A 17591-nucleotide genomic window follows, 5' to 3' on the forward strand; every position below is an offset into this window, starting at 1 on the left:
AATGGCGGTAGAAATAAGAAAATTTATAAAATTTTACCAAAAATCCCAAATCTTTCCCTTATTATATGTGTGAGAATTAAAGGATTGATTGTGATACAAAGGGCAAAATGGTACTTTCACCTTCAAATAATAATGAATCAACTTCTTCATTCTCATCAACACGGTTAGAAATGCAAATTAAATACATCAAAATATACTCCGTTTTCATAAAGTAACCAAACCCTTATTCCATTAAAAGCTTTCTTTCATATTCATTGCCGTAGACTACTATTTAAATTGCCTGCAAATTCTGCCATGTCACTTGTTGGTAAGTGTAATTTTCTCATTTATTCATCATTCTTTATCGGTTTATTTTTCTATTTTCTCATTAATTAACCAGAAAAGACAAAGTTTCAATCTTCGTTAGAATGACCCACAAGACAAAAATTAACCCTATTATTGTTCTTGGGAGAAAGTTGTCATCTTTAATCTTTTTGCCACATAAAGAACGTTGGGTTTTTGTTTATTTTAAGTTTTTCTTTCGTTGATGGAAACTTTTACTTACACCCACAAAAGATAATCAAGAAAAATAAGTAATTTAATAAATAATATTTCAGATTCGAATTTGAGATCTGGAAAGTCCATTGATGAGTATTTGAACCTTGAACAGCTTACGAATTATATATTGTTTATAAAAAAAAATAAAGGTTTATTTTAGCATCCGATTCTTCATGTAAATGATGTAAATGCACACCCTAGGGATTTGTCTTTTCAAGAAACCTTTTATAGAGAAGGTCCAGAGAATATTAAATACACATTGAGACTCGATTAAAAAAATCGTAATAAAAACAATAATAAAACCCTTGATTTTTTGTTCATATATAAGCATATTCCTGAAAATAATAATTTATTATTATGTTACTATTATACTATATGATCTCTATTACCCATATTGTACATGTAAAATATCTTTAGAATGTCAGAAAAAGATTTTGTAGCTGACCAACAGCAAACCCTTTTACTACAATAAAAAGTTAACTTTTTTTCTGAAATGAAAGATCAAAAGTCTGAATTTTGTTGTACTTCTTGATATTCTAAAGAAATTCATGGCTACGATGGCTGTAACATTGTACTCCTGTTGCTGTTTCAACAGGCCTAATTTGGGCTATGGATGTTTTCTTTTGATTATAGATACAGCAACTTCACCTATATGTTCATTGGAGCTCTTTTCAAGATCATTAATGGTGATTGAAACTTTTAGTTATTGAAATACTGTTTTTGTTTTTTGTTCTTGGTTTTCTTGACTCACATCACATTTGTTACAAACATATGTTACAAGATTAATTAAAATCCCATTTCGTATAAAGCTTCTTTGGTTCAGAAAGAAGGTTTCGTTTTCTCTTAATTTCTCCAGTTAACTTCACATGTAAAAGCTCGTGTTTTATACGAACTTCTTGTTATTTTATGTGTTTTTAGTCAGAAGATAGAAAGCTTAAAAGGGTTGAACAGAAAGTGCGATGGCAACTTGTTCATCTACCGAAGAAAAGTCGATGCAGTATTATTTGTATCCACCTCCGATCGCTAGATATGAAGATGTTGTAGTTAATCATAAGCTCTTCATGGATACGCTTGGCAACTTTCATGCTGCAATGGGGACGAAATTCATGTAAGATTTTTCTCTCAAGTTCAATTTTTGAAAACTTATGCTAAAAACGAACTTATTTACTTGTTATCAAATGGGATTTATTATTTTCTTTCGCTTAATGCATGATTGTATGTGTATAAAGAGCGTGACATGTTGCATAGTGTAGAAGAGTATTCCTAATGATGATTTTGTGTGAAACAAGATCATATATCGTGAATCATGTTGCAGGATTCCTATTGTTGGTGGGAAGGATTTAGATTTGCATCGCCTCTTTGTGGAAGTCACTTCGCGAGGTGGCATTAAGAGGGTTAGTGTTCATCTTTCTCAAATGCTTTTTTAACTTAATTAAACAAGCTTGTTGTGCATATGTTTGATTTTAAAAGGGTGAAAATGTAACATTATTCATTTTGTGGGTCTTATTTATATAGTTTCTTTTAATATTGTAGGTTTTGGGAGAGAAGAAGTGGAGGGAAGTGACAAATTCTTTCAATTTTCCACCTTCGGCTACAAATGCGTCTTTTATCCTACGAAAATATTATATGTCACTCATTCACCATTTTGAACAAGTTTATTACTTTAAGGCGAAAGCATGGACACCTGTTTCTACCGGTTTGTTCTCTTCTCTTATACTATGTTTCACTTAATGAGCTTAACGTGTTAAGTAGTTAATCTTCTTTACTTAATCTGGGATGAATGACTTAATGGGTTAACACAAAAAAACCTCTAAGACATTAACCATTTACATATTTGTCACATTAAAATTGATGAATGTTGTTCATATTTTATGAACATTATGGATATATTTTATGTAATTTAAGGATAAAATGATCATTAGTCTCATTTAAACAGATTATTAGTATAGAAAAGAAAGAAACCTTATGTATACAACACTTTATACAGGCATACATCATTACCCATTTAGCCGCTTTATGCATACAAGACTTAATGTGGAAAAGAAAGAAATCGGCCCTTTTTCACACCCAAAAAGGTGGTGCAATGTGTGACAGACTCGGTCTTGATTTTTTACAAAAGATATAAATGCCCTTCTCATCTTCTTCGTTAAAAATTCTGTGCGAATAGCTTGTATAGTCCTGTCTAGTTCAGTGACATGTTACAAAGACAACTTTATTGATCAAGAATTTCTTGTTGTGGGCTTTTTTGAATGTTGGTTTAATAGTGTTTTCTTTAGATATTTGGCAGAGTACAAAGTCTACAATGACTTCAACTTCTGGATCGAATAAAGTCGTGCTGCCTTTAACTCAATGTCGAATGGATCGGAGTTATCCATCTGCAGAAATTGAATTGACACACATGAAGAGACAAAGGACTACTATGGAGGACTCAATGCCTAAAGGTTGATTGTTTCTTTTCATCTTAGTCCAAGTATATTTGTACACTTATTCATGTAGGGGTAAAATAATCATTTTCAAGCTTTAATCATCACATGCTACCAACATATATTTCTTAACTCCTAAACTTTCTTTTACAACATTTCAATCCTATAATAATTAGTTAAATTCATCAACATACATTTTCTAGTACCAAAATCAGGATGTAACACTTACTTTTTTCTTCGTTACATTTATACTTGTACATTCACAAGAGTGGGGAAAATAGTCATTTTGCAAGATAAATCATTGCAGTGGTCAGTGGAAGTCTCTCTTTTTAGTTTGAACCCAGTTTTTGTGGGCATTTCTATGGGTACAATAGTCATTTTACTGGTGATAAATCATTGTCCCACAGGGGTATAATAGTCATTCGACAAGAGATTAAAGTTCCCAAAGTCTATTTGTATTTTGTTTCATTCCCACGAGTTTCACTTTTTGTCCTTCTAATCCTAATATGATTTTTAACAGCAAGCATCATAGGGGTAGAATAGTAATTTCACAGACAGATTTTTTATTAAAGTTATTTTGCATTTGCAGCTTCTTCAGGACCGTCAATCGGCTTCCCGGTGACCGGAATAATCGATGGAAAATTCGAGAGTGGTTATCTTTGCACCGTCATGATAGGCGGAGCGCAGCTACAAGGCGTTCTTTTTCAGTCCACAGGAGACTCGTCATATCAAGCAACTCACACTACAACTTCAACCGGAATTGCAAATCCACCGTCAACAACCGGCAGGCGGCGGCGCCGGAAGAAATCCGAGATGAAGAAACGGGATCCCGCTCATCCTAAACCGAACAGAAGTGGGTATAATTTCTTTTTCGCCGAACAACACGCCAGACTCAAACCACTTCACCCTGGAAAAGATCGAGACATCAGTAGAATGATCGGCGAACTTTGGAACAATTTAACCGAATCCAAGAAATCGGTAAGCCGGAGAAGATAAACTTCCAAATCGGCGACTTGAGGTTGAAAGCCCAAGGCTTTACTCAAACAATTGGCCCATGAAAGTCACATAAATTGGGACTCAAATATCTGATCCATATATCTAATACACTAACTAAAACTCGAAAAGTGTATTTCGATCTTGTTCCTTTTCGCTTCTTGATGGATTTATCGGTTAATTTTTGCTTCAGGTTTACCAAGAAAAAGCGATGGAAGATAAAGAACGATATAGAATCGAAATGGAGCATTACAGGGAGAGTTTAAGAACGGGAAGAGTCGTAACCAATGCAGTCCCGTTGCTGCAACAGCCGATTACCGGCGGCGGAGCCTCTCCTGAAACTCCTGAAAATGAGCTCACTTCCGCTTGTAGTGACAAAAGCAGCTTCGATAATGAAGCCAAAACTGCAGATAACGACTCAATTTCCGGCCTACCTCCGCCAGTTGCAGAAATTGTGACGGAAATTAGAGATGAAGAAAGCCGAAGGGACGTTGTAATGGACCCGAAAGCGGAGAGTTTGCTTGTCGGAGAGTCAGATAAGCCTAAATCTGTGTCTGAATCAGAACATGCTGGGAAAAGTTATTGTGATAAAGATGAAAATGAGTCAAAAAACGAGTTTGGAGGAACAGTTGAATGTAGGCCTTTGAAAGAATCGGTAGCTATAAACGAGAATCTTGATGAAGAACCAGATGTTTTCCGGGAAAGACATTTCAATGGTGAGGGGTGATGGGGTTCAAAACGAAGCAATGGCTGCTAATTCTGAATCACTGCCTCTTGAAGGAAGAGGGGCAGCGACAAATGATTGAAAAGTCCTTAGCATATTGTTTTCTTGCGAAATTGTAGTTATTAGATATTGTAGAACGTAGATTTCTTGAAAAAAAAATTGCTTTAGAGATGTTAGTACCTTGTAGATTCTATAATCGTTTCGTTTAATGTTGTGATCAATTCTGCATGCTTTTACCGTGAGTATTGAGATGTGTTCGTAAGGAGGTATGAAATTATGAATCCATAAAGGATCCAACTCCTTTTTTAAGATATAAGGCGTTTTCGAAGGGTTATTACGAAAGTCCCAAAAATAAAATATTCTAACATCGCTCGTAAAAGTGGAATTTGTCGATCTTTAATGTCTTTAAATTCTTGCATAATTGTCTTTGATAACATTGTCATATGATTATAACAAAGTGAAATTACAAGGGTTTTCAGAGAAAAGCATAAATACTACAAGGAATAAAGCGGATATAAATACTAGCTAGACATAAACACTAATAGGCTAAAGATAAAAGGGTCTATAAACAAGCGGACTAATAATATATAGACTAACATCCCCCTTAAACTCACAATGCCACAACAATAAGCATTGAGAGTTTGTCATATAAGAACCGAAACCGAGAAGCCGATAAAGCCTTCGTAAAAATATCCGCAAGCTGCAATGTTGATGAAACAAATGGAAGCGAAATGGTCCCAAGCTACAGTAGATGACGAGTAAAATGACAATCAATCTCAATGTGCTTCTTCTGCTCATGAAAAACAGAATTTTTCGCAATTTGTATCGCACTTTTATTATCACAATGCAAGGGAGTAGGTGAAGAAATGTAAACTCCCAAATCCGCAAGCAGCCACTGTAACCAAATAATCTCGCATGTAGTTATAGTCATAGCACGATATTCAGCCTACGTGGAAGATCTAGAGACAACATCATGTTTCTTGCTTTTCCATGAAATAAGAGACTCTCCAAGAAATACACAAAATCCAGTGGTAGACTTACGATCATGACAATCACCATCCCAATCAGCATCACTATAAGCACGTAACTTAAGAGAAGACGTCGAGGGAAACAAAAGACTCTGAAACTGAGTGCCACGAAGATATCTCATAATACGAAGAACAGCTCCCCAATGAACAAAGGTAGGTGCAGTAACAAACAAACTGACAACTTGAACAGTATGAATAATATCTGGACGAGTGACTGTGAGATAAACTAAACTTCCCACCGCAGTGCGATAAAGATTTGGATCATACAAAGGAACACCGTCAGTAGGAGAGTATCGTGCATTGGTTTCAAGAGGGGTATCAACAATCCGATTGTCAGAAAGTCCCGCTCGTGTAAACAAGTCAAATATATATATATATATATTCTTATCTAATAAAAGAACAGCTACTTTGCCATATGTCAATCATTTAGAACTTCTCATTAATTAAATTGCCACTTGTCACTCTTTGGTTTTGTCTCAAAAAAAAAATTGTCACTTATCACTCTTTGTTTTTTCCTCATTAATTAAAAATTTAAAATATCATTAATTGCCTCCTCCCTTTTACACAAATGTAACCGTCATCACAAGTTTAAATTGCAATACTTATTATTATTATTATTATTATTATTATTATTATTATTATTATTAGGGCTAACAATCACATACAACAATCACGTCACCTTTATATAATCCCTTCAATTTTATAAATCCCTGCATAAAACCCATCATTTTCTTACCATAGTTGTAATGTAATTTAAACATTCAATCTTATATATAATTTAATTTTGAAATAAAAACAATATAAACAACTATATTTGCTCTTATATATATATATATTTTATTATATATTATTGTTATTGTTTTTTCATTAGTTCACAATATATATATATATATATATATATATATATATATATATATATATATATATATATATATATATTCAAAATATATTTCACATATTCATTTAAAACAACGATTATAATTTTATATAACTAGAAAATATATATTTACTAATAATTTATTTATAATAATTGATTCGTAATTATAACTTTTTATTACAAAAAATTAATTTATTTTATAACCGTGGTTCCCACGGGTTATAACCTAGTGTATATATATATATATATATATATATATATATATATATATATATATATATATATATATATATATATAGTCTGGGAAAGAAGGTACCCTTTCTTAGACTGAGTGACCTCAATACCCAAGAAATAACGCAGCAAGCCCAAATCCTTCATATCAAATCGACGGGCTAGATCATGCTTCAAAGACTCAATACCACCATGGTCATCACTTGTAATGATCATGTCATCCACATATAAGGACATGAGAATTCGTCCTGCACTCGAGCATCTAACAAACAAAGCAAAATCGTGATTACTCTGGACAAATCCAAGAGAGGTAATCACTATGGAGAATTTCTCAAACCAAGCACGGGGGGCTTGCTTGAGCCCATCCCCATACAAAGCTTTGCGAAGCCGACAAACCTCGCCCGGTCGGTGCTGAATTCCTGGAGGAGGGGTCATATAAACCTCTTTATGAAGGTCACCATTCAAAAAGGCATTCTTGACATCCATTTGAAAGATCTTCCACTGTCGAACGGATGCAACTGCAATCATAGTACGAACTATCGTCATCTTTGCAATTGGGGAAAATGTCTCCTCGTAGTCAAAACCATACTATTGGGAATACCCTTTGCTACAAGTCTAGCCTTATATCGTTCAACAGAACCATCAGCTTTTGTTTTTATCTTGTACACCCAACGAAAACCTATCGTATGTTTCCTAGGAGGAAGAGAAACCAAATCCTATGTATGAGTCTGATGAAGAGCAGTGAGTTCTTCAGCCAGAGCATTCTGCCAAAGAGGATCTGAAACAACTTCTCTATATGATTCAGGTTCAAACGGATGATGGATGCTTGCTATAAATGTAGCAAACGGTCCTGAATATGTAGAGTAAGAAAAATCTGGTATCTTGGTGGACTTGACAGGACGAGAAGATCTCCTGAGGGGTGGTGGAGGTGGATCCTCAACTTTAATAATCGAAGGATTAGGCTCAGGAACAGTTGGAGTCGAGGCACCCTCTGAAGAAGTGGGTGTGTCATGTGCTAAGGGATCATGTGGCATAGATGAGTCTTGAGCCTCTATATCTTTGTTAAAAGGATCAATACACAGAAGATCAGACTTTGTTACATTATGGGCTGTAGCAGGAATCGAGTAGAAAGGAATATGTTCCAAAAAAGTAACATGTTGGGAAACATATAACTTCTGAATCATAGGATCATAGCAACGGTATCCTTTCTGACCAATACCATACCCCAAATATACACAAATAGCAGATTTCGGCCGCAGCTTGTTCCTTTCAACATGAGGACGAAGAACAAAACAAATACATCCAAAAACTCGTAAGGAAGAATAGTCTGGTAGATGACCATATAACTTCTCAAAAGGAGATATTCCTAAATTCAATGAAGTAGGGATACGATTAATCACATACACAACAGTTAGGACTACTTCTCCCCAAAAGGCACTAAGGACCTGCGCAGACAGGAGCAATGAGCAAGCAATCTCAACAATATGACGATGTTTTCGTTCTGCCACATCGTTGTGCTGAGGTGTGTCACTACACGAAGACTGGTGTATGGTACCATCAGAAGCAAGTAACTAAGTGAAATCATTAGAGGTATATTCACCCCATAAGTCACACATGAAGCACCTAATCACAACCGAATATTGAGTTTTAACAAGAGCTCTAAAATTGTTGCAAATATCAAAGAAATCATATATGCGTTTCATAAGATAAACCCATGTATATCGAGTATAATCATCTATAAAAGATACATAATAGGTTGACTCACCCTTTGTGGATACTGGTGCAGGACCCCACACATCAGAATGAATAATATCAAAAGGAGCAGTAGAACAAGAAATACTTTTATTGAAGGGTAAAGCAGAAAATTTTGCTAGTTTGTAACTATTACAATCAGAAATATCACAAGAGTTTAAATGACCCAAAACTCCACTAGATTCTAAGAAATTCAAACGTGGTACAGACACATGTCCCAAACGAGAATGCCAAAGATAAAACTCAGACGATAAAGAACTCAAACGAAAAGAAGATAAATAATTGTTGGAAGTAGAAACAGTAAATATTTTGAGGACCTCCAAGACATATAGTTCCCCCACCCTACGACCGATCCCAATCACCTTCTTGGTGTGTTGATCCTGTATAACACAGACAAAATCAGAAAAGAACACCCAATTACCAGACTTGCATAACTGACTGATTAAGGTAAGGTTCAAAGTAAGTTTGGGAATGTAATAAACATCAGGAAGAGTCATATGAGAAATAGAGACAAACCCAACACCCTCAACTAGCATAGATGTATCACTAGCAGACTTAACAGAAATAGTTTACAATTGCGACAAAGAAATAAATGATGACAAATAAGGAGTCATATGATGGGTTGCACTAGAATCTAAAATCCACAAAGATGAGGGGATACCTGAAGTACCAAATGAAGAAGGACCAGAATGAGACATAGATGCAGACATGGCAATGGGATTAGAAGCCAAGTAATGTCTAAAGCTCTCAAACACCTTGGGATCCAATGTAGATGGTGGCATATGTCCAACAGATTATGCGTCAACTGGTGGAACAGCAGCAACAGGAAACTATATAGGACGAGGGGTCCATGGAGGAGTACAAGAGGAACATGACTAAAACTTCTGTTGACCAGACCTATTTTGTTGCCCTGACTGAGGTTGACCAGATTTACCCTTGTTTACTAACAATGGACACTGAGCTTTCCAATGATTTTTCTGTTTGCAGAATGCACACTCATCATAAGTGACTCTTGAAGTTTGTCGAGACTGACTGGAGGAGACAGCAACCACAGCAGGAGTGGGGGTAGGAGTAGAGGTTACTTTAAACCCTTTATCTGCATGGGACTTGATACGAGTCTCTTCTGCAATTAACTCATGGTTAAATGAATCAACTAAAGGAAGGGGAGAGTGATGAAGAATTGTTCCACGAAGACCTTCAAAATCAGAACGCAAGGCCATCAAGAAATAAACAAAGCGTTGTTCTTCCCTCCTAGCAATGTAAGGCTCAAAATCTTTTAACTCTTTAGATTTAGTAAGAGCCAATTGATCCCAAAGATCAGACATAGCAGCATAAAAATCTTGAATGCTTTGGTCATTCTGTTGAAGGGCATGAATATCATATTCCAACTAGTATTGTTTAGCAAAATTGGACTGAGTATACAGTCTCTCCAAGTGATTCCAAACTTCCTTTGCTGTGTCATACTTAGCCAACTGCATACCAATGGACTGAGTAACAGAGTTACTGATCCATGTAATAACCTTGGAGTTATCAGTCTCCCAAGCATCAAGCAACATATCAAAATTCTCAGTATGAGGCACTGAGGGTTTGGCTGTAGTCCCAGTAACATAGCCCCACATATTCTTCCCACGAAGGAAGTTCTTCATAACGTAACTCCAATACGTATAATTCTTTCCATCCAAACGAGTACTGATTTACTAATGGGAATCATCCTTTCCAGTTATGTTGATAGTGAATGAATAACCACAATGACAATATAACAACCTGAGAATGAAAGGAGTAACAAACCAGCGAAAGAAATCACTTGAATAATGAATCAACAACAATTATGAACTAACAACAGCAATGAACCAATAGTAGCAACAAACCAACAGCAGCAACAAATCAACAGTAGCAACGAATCAACACATAAAAAATGAATACCAGTGACAATAAAAGAAAACGGCATGCTACAGTAACCCTAGATGACTACTACAAAGACTTCTAACAACGTATCAAACCTCTGCTTTGATACCATGATAACATTGTCATATGATTATAACAAAGAGAAATTACAAGGGTTCTCAGAGAAAAGCATAAAGACTACAAGAAATAAAGCGGATATAAATACTAGCTAGACAGAAACCCTAATGGGCTAAAGAAAAAAGGGTCCATAAATAAGTGGGAAAAACAATGAACATAATATGCAGATGTACAATCCTTTGAAATCAATGCTTGTAAACCTTTGAAATGACCTAACATATTTATTTACGAATCTCAAAACAATAGACATTTGTTCTCTGTTAGACTCATCATGTGCTTTATCAACAAGTAAACAAAATTTTCCACCATCAATCTCCTCACAAATCATCTGTCTCACCCTATTAGAGATAAGGTTTAAAATCTCCTTTTGAATTGTTTGTGATGTGTATGATGCATGTTTAGGAGTTGGGTGAAACAATTTTTTCATCTCATTGTTAAAAGAACAAATTGCCTCCAACATTTCAAGGAAATTTCCTTTGGTAATGGAATATGGTCTTTCATTATAACCTCTAAATGCAATTGCTTTAAAGGTACACCAACGGACTGCATAAATAAAAGCTTTCAATCTCAATCTATTCTTCTTACGATCCTCATCAGTAAATTTCTCAAATGCATTTCATATATTTTGAGTCTAATTTAACAAATCATCGTATGATTTTTGTGCAACATTGTAAAAAGATGTACACTCAATTCCCATATGCTGCAAAACAACACATTTTTCCCACCTATTTTCTTCCAATTTTGAAATCCATTTATAGTAAATTCTCGTTGGCTGTAGTATCCCTTTCCAGAAGGTTTGTTAAAAAGGAAACATGGAAAACAAAATGCAGCATCTGAACTCAGTGAATATTCAAGCGATGGAAATTGCTTGAACCAAGAACATTGAAAGCTACGTTTATGGTCTTCTGGTCTATATTTTGGATATGCAGAAAGTGTTGGTTGAAAGGGACCAGGATTCATATAAGCTCATCGAACTGTATCTCGTTGATTGATTGGATAATTGTAAATTTGGATAGGCAAACTAGGATCTCGTTCTAGTGTATTAAGATCAATATCAATCATATCAAGAAAAGGTTTTTTGGGTTGATTTGCGGTCACAAGATCACTATCATTAGGAGTATTTGCATCTATAACATTTGGGGGTGGCTCTACCGATACTTGAGAAGAACTTTCATGTTTTCTTATTAAAAATCCATCAAGTGTTGCTTGTTTTTTTCATTTTGGCTTACTCTACATGGCATAATTAATAAATAGTTAACAAATAACTAAAAAATTAATAATATCAAAAATAATAGTTAACATATTATTATTATTATTATTATTATTATTATTATTATATATATATATATATATATATATATATATATATATATAAACAAATAATAAGACTTTGTTCTAAAAGTTTCTACTAAACAAACAAAACTTATTCTAAAAGGTTCATAAAAAAAAACAAATGATAGATAATAGTATTATACAATTAAAAATTATAACCTTTTAATTTGAGAGCTAAGAGTATTAAACAATTAAAATTTATAATCTTTTAAATTTGACAGCTAATACCTATATGTCTTCTTTCTCCTATTTAGTTTCAAACATTAACATATTATCGAAAGAGAAACACAAACATCATTATGATACTATAGAGAGAGAAAGAGAAAGAAAGGAGACTTGAGAGAGAACTAAGAAGCTTACAAGGGGATAGCCGATCGGAAAGATTGAAGAGTCGCACTGTCTGGCCGGAGATCGATCAATCGGTGGGCGGAGACACAGAAGTCAGAAAGGGCGTCTAGTAAGCACTCTGGTGACAGCAGGGGCGGCTACTATAGCGATTTGTGGTTGGAAACACAGAAGATATTGAGGCAATGTTAGTCGAAGTAACATAAATCAACAAGGGTGGTGTCGATCAGAGACCCAATAGGTACGTTTTCTGGCAATGGGTTTTTTCCCGTGCTAGCTCAGGCGGTGGATTTTAGGGCGACTCTAGTGGATGAGCACTCTGGCAGTGGGTATGATTTCCGGTAAAAGAAATTTTGATGATCTCTTATCTTGTTAATAATTTGGATGTTAAATTTGTTGTTTGGTTTTTCTTTTATAGAGTTTTAGTTTCCTAAAATCAGTATTCTAGTTTTATTAGAATTATTTTGATTTTTTTCAACAAACTTCTAGCTTCTGTTGGAACTAATTTACGTGCATAATAATCGAAGATAACCAAGTTGTTGATTATTTAATATTCATATAAAATTACTTTTGTAAATAATTTTTTCAATTACAGAGTATCCTTATTATAATACATTATGGGGGCCAAGGCGTTAACAAACTGATAAATCTATTATATATATATATATATATATATATATATATATATATATATATATATAGAGAGAGAGAGAGAGAGAGAGAGAGAGAGATGAATGATCATTTGATAACTCAAAGTTTCCCGAGAAACCGAGAACTAAAAGTGGAGCGTTAGATCAATTATTTGTATGACTTAGATGATTAGTGGCAAAATTGTAAATATTAATAAGTTTAGTGGCATATCGGGTTTATTAAAAATAGTCATGAGGGTAAACTTGGTAGAAAAATGTTATATCCTTAATATCAGGTAACCCACAGATTACTCCCCTAAAACCATCGTCGTCCTTACCAACCCCCTTCTCTCTCACCTTGATATTCCCCCAAATTCAGACTTTCTCTCTCTAATCCCTTGATTGCCTCTTTCTTTCACAACTTCATCGTTGATTATTTGATGAAATCCAATGCCACCATCTGAAATCTATGGCCGTGTCCAGTAATCGTCACGCCATTAATCGATTACATTCTTCATCGTCGATCTTCTGTCTCCATCAACATCTCCATAGATTGAAATTGATTCTTCTTAGGTACATCTAAATCCATCGGTTGCTTATCGTCGTTATAGTCACAATTTTCTATAACTGTAGCTCTGATTCATGTCTACTGATTATACAAACAAGTCGATTCATATTATAAAACAAAAGTTTATGGCGATCAGATCAGTTGCAATTTGTAAGATCGATAAGGTATAATTCATTGGTCCATCTCCATCTCGACTCAAGGTTTAACCGATTGGGGAAATGTATTGTAACATTTGATTATTTTTTTAAGTCGATTGTTAGTTTTTGCTGTTAATGTATGATAATTATTCTTTATTCATCAATATTCTTCAATCAAAGGACACACAAGTTTCTCTTCTAGTTAAGTTCCTCATGCACACCATGTGTTTCTGTTTATGTTCCAGTGAGTATATTTTGTTGCTATCATCATGTTTTTTTATGTATACGGAAGTTCAGTGAGTTGTAGATGTTTATTTACATACTTGAATTGAACCAGGTGCTATAAGTCCTATAAAACTCTTTTTCCCTACAAGTCATACTTGTTAACCACATGACTCCTATCACCACTTTTTTATACATTAGGATAATCTAAAGAGTTTAGCTATTGTTTTTTTTAACCTTTTTGTATAATAATATTTATGGTGCATAACAGGAGGAGAGAAATCATTATCATCACTATGTTTTGCACTTGCACTTCATAAGATGACCAAAGCTCCATTTCAGCTATGGATGAGTTTGATGTGTTTATGGTAAAATTACTTTACATGAATAACTAGTTGTACCACATTAAATTTCTTTTAATAAAATACAATCAGTGGCTTGGTTTTAACTTTTAATGATCTTTATATTGCATGATGTTGTGAATAGAAAAATAAGCTTGGATACAGTTGAGGATTTTGCTTTGGCACAAGGATCACAATGGACATTTATTACACCTCATGATATAAGGTAAACCATTAAGTTCAAGTTTGTTTCTTTTTTGTTATTTACTTACAAAAGAGATGTTTATAACATTTTATGACAAGTTCTGTAGTAAAGAAAAAAAAAGAATAGTGTTGTAACCTTTTATTTAATTACTTTATATATATATATATATATATATATATGCATGTGTATATATATATATGTATGTATGTATGTATGTATGTATGTATGTATATTTACATCATGGTAAAACATGATAAAGAAGTAACAAATGACCGCCCCTCGCTCAAAAACAATGGTTTTGTTTGGTTTGCTTTGCTTTTGTTAATGCATTATGGTGTACTTTATAAAATTGGTTTTTTATAAAAATTAAAAAAAAATATTACATGTCACAAGTGAATCACATAGAATTACATGTGATTTAGATGAAAATCACATATGATTCACATATAATTCACATGTAAATTACAAGTGAATTATATATAAATTATATGTGAATCACATGTCACAAGTGAATCACATATGAATTACATGTGATTCATATTTAAATCACATGTAATTCACATTGAATTACATATGATTCACATGTAAATCACATGTTATTCACATATAATTCATATATGAATTAGATGTGATTCACATATGAATTATGTGTGATTCACATGTAAATCATATGTAATTCATATATGAATTACATGTGATTCACATGTATATCACATATGTATTTTTGTGAGTGTTTTTGCATCAACAAATTTATTTTTAATATTCTTGTAGATTTGAAAGAAATTGTATTGAATATTGAAGACATCAAAAATGATAAACTGAAGAAAATATGAAAATATTGACATGAAGACATGAAAACGCTTTGAAATTTTGTAGCATTTTTTTTTTTGTTTTTGTTATTTTATATTGTATCGAATAAAATATTTATTGTATTGTGTTTATAGATTACTAAATAAAATGAGTTTTCTTATGATTGATTTACAAATATTATAATATATGAAATATGCATATATGCACTTATAAAAATATGCATAAATGTACCAAAAATATGCATATATGCACCTAAAAAAATACAGTTATTATTATTATTTTTTAAATAGTGTCTTTTTGAAAAAATTTGGTTTTTTAAAAAACTGCAATTTTTTAAAATAAATGCATTTAAAAAAAAGTACAAGTTTTTTAAAAAAATTGTAGCTTTTTTTTTTGAAAAGGTTGCAGTTTTAAATAAAAAAATGTTGTTTTTTAAAAGGAAATACAACTTTTATTTTTATTATTTTTTTGAAAAAATTGAATTATTTTTTAAATTGCAGTTTTTTTTTAAAAAAAATGTAGTATTTTTTTTTTAAAAAAATACAGTTTTTTTTTTAAATGCAACTGTTTTCTGAAAAAATTGCAATTTTTTTTAATATTTTTTCAAAAAAAAATCATGTTTTCTTAAAAAAAATTAAAAGATCCCCATTTAAATAAAATCGAAAATAATTTTAAAAAAATCCGAAATATGAGTTGTTAATTTTTAAAACTTTTTATTAATGTTTCCAATAACACAAAAATTAAATATTAAATGAGATTGGTAAGATGACGATCCTATCCTAAATGAATTACTTTAGATTCAACGCTCCACTTTTAGTTATCTATTTTCCTCTACCCCGTTTAAATCCATGTTGGAATTAAGATGATGGTATAAGGTAGCTTAATGGAGGAATGGTGGAGAAGATGATGAATAAAGTAGTGGGTAATGGAGTTTATGCGATTTTCTCTTTCCCATTTTCTCTATTTTTCTTATCTAAAATAGAATCATTGTAGAATAGGAGAATCAGTGAGAAAAAAAAGCTCCACCTAAACACATCTCTTTCTTCTTCTCCGACCAACCGACAAGTTGCAGGTATGGTGGTGGTGGCTCCAAGTTGCAGAAATGAGCTTCTTTGTCCCCTCTAAATCCAAAAATCGAGGAGTAGATCTGATACGTGGAGTTGCATAAATGAGCTTACTTAATTGAACTTTCAATGGTTATGGATCATAGTGATGTAGTTGTGACCGGAGGTGAAAAGAACGATGGTGGTACGGCGTTCATGTTCCAGTGTCGTGGTTTCTAAGGAAAGTAGAAGGAAAAGGAAAAGGGAATTAAATGGAGGGGAAGGGAGGGTTGGGTTGTGGTTGGTTTGGGGTGGGGGGGGGGGCAGGTTAATTAATTTTTTATTTATTATTCTTTTAATTTAAAAATGATAAAAAAAATTAAAAAAGAAGTTGATAAGGGCATAATAGTCATTTAATATTAGTAAGGGACGGTTAGAGTGATAAAAAATTAGTATAGGGACAGTTGGAGTTAATTTTTGAAAATATGGACAAAACATGTAATTTTGCACCTATACGAGGGACGATTTATGTAATTTACATCTTTTTTTTTTTTTTATATCTGATCCTATTAAAGTTGGAAATTACCTACTAAAATAGGTAGGTTGGGATCTTTTAACAGGTTACAAGGTCGATCAACAAAAGTCTTTGCATATGAATATGATTAACTCTACGTGTATGTATGATTGAGTTTACCTGTATGTATGATTCAGTCAACATGTCTGCCTTTCCGTGTTCTAGATACTAGATTAAATATCCGACGAAGTAGAACCATCTCTGTCAATATGAAAGACCCACTTTCTGTAATATAAATATGATTAGTTATAACAAGTCACACACTCATATTCCAGAAATACAGAAACAAAAAAATTTCATGGTCGAACTACTAAAACATAATGAGCTAGAAATCCGCACTACTAGAAAAAAGACCTTTAATGACGCGCTTTTTACGACACGCGATAATTAACGATACGCAAAAGGACGTGCCCTTAAAATAGTGTCATCTCTCCAAAAAATTTAAGGATTTACGTCACGCTTTATTGCGTGCCCTTAATTTAGTGTCTCAAGAAAAAAAATTAAAAACACGGAGGGCGCTTTATCTTAAACGCGCGTCGTTTGTACCTGTTGCTTTATAATTTTAATGAAACGCGCTTTTAGTATACAAGGGGGGAAATGAAATCCCCAAAATTTTGAAAACCCGCCTTTTTTTTTTCTATCTTCTATCTATCTTTCATCTTCAACCTAACAAGGACGAGCATTGCACTCTTGATTTCCCTAACTCTTTCTCATTTTCTGTATCAAACTTGAAAGAATCGAAAAAAAATCTATCAATTTTGAAGCCTAAAGAATCACAACCCCCTATCAATTTTGAAA

The 17591-nt window shown here is 33.2% G+C and overlaps 2 protein-coding genes and 1 long non-coding RNA gene across 3 annotated transcripts; 2 read left to right on the forward strand and 1 right to left on the reverse strand.

Moving 5' to 3' along the window:
- Positions 1-1092: 1092 nt before the first annotated feature.
- On the forward strand, positions 1093-4905 carry LOC145038437 (high mobility group B protein 15-like). Its single transcript, XM_078986805.1, has 7 exons — positions 1093-1223; positions 1456-1645; positions 1853-1931; positions 2071-2233; positions 2814-2978; positions 3550-3938; positions 4147-4905. Exons 2-7 carry the CDS (start codon positions 1497-1499, stop codon positions 4678-4680), a joined length of 1479 nt encoding a protein of 492 aa, XP_078842931.1. The 5' UTR covers positions 1093-1223; positions 1456-1496; the 3' UTR covers positions 4681-4905.
- Positions 4906-9440: 4535 nt separating this feature from the next.
- Positions 9441-10211, reverse strand: LOC145007431 (uncharacterized). Its single transcript, XM_078966370.1, has 2 exons — positions 10011-10211; positions 9441-9923 (listed from the first exon to the last, which is right to left on the reverse strand). Exons 1-2 carry the CDS (start codon positions 10209-10211, stop codon positions 9441-9443), a joined length of 684 nt encoding a protein of 227 aa, XP_078822496.1.
- Positions 10212-14090: 3879 nt separating this feature from the next.
- LOC144998874 (uncharacterized) lies at positions 14091-15242 on the forward strand. Its single transcript, XR_013660462.1, has 3 exons — positions 14091-14188; positions 14307-14387; positions 15138-15242. It is a non-coding gene; the product is annotated as an uncharacterized LOC144998874 (long non-coding RNA).
- The last annotated feature ends 2349 nt before the right edge of the window (positions 15243-17591 follow it).

The sequence above is a fragment of the Lactuca saligna genome, chromosome 1 (assembly GCF_052625555.1).
Source record: "Lactuca saligna cultivar CGN05327 chromosome 1, ASM5262555v1, whole genome shotgun sequence".
In the NCBI taxonomy this organism is placed as follows: Eukaryota; Viridiplantae; Streptophyta; class Magnoliopsida; order Asterales; family Asteraceae; genus Lactuca; species Lactuca saligna.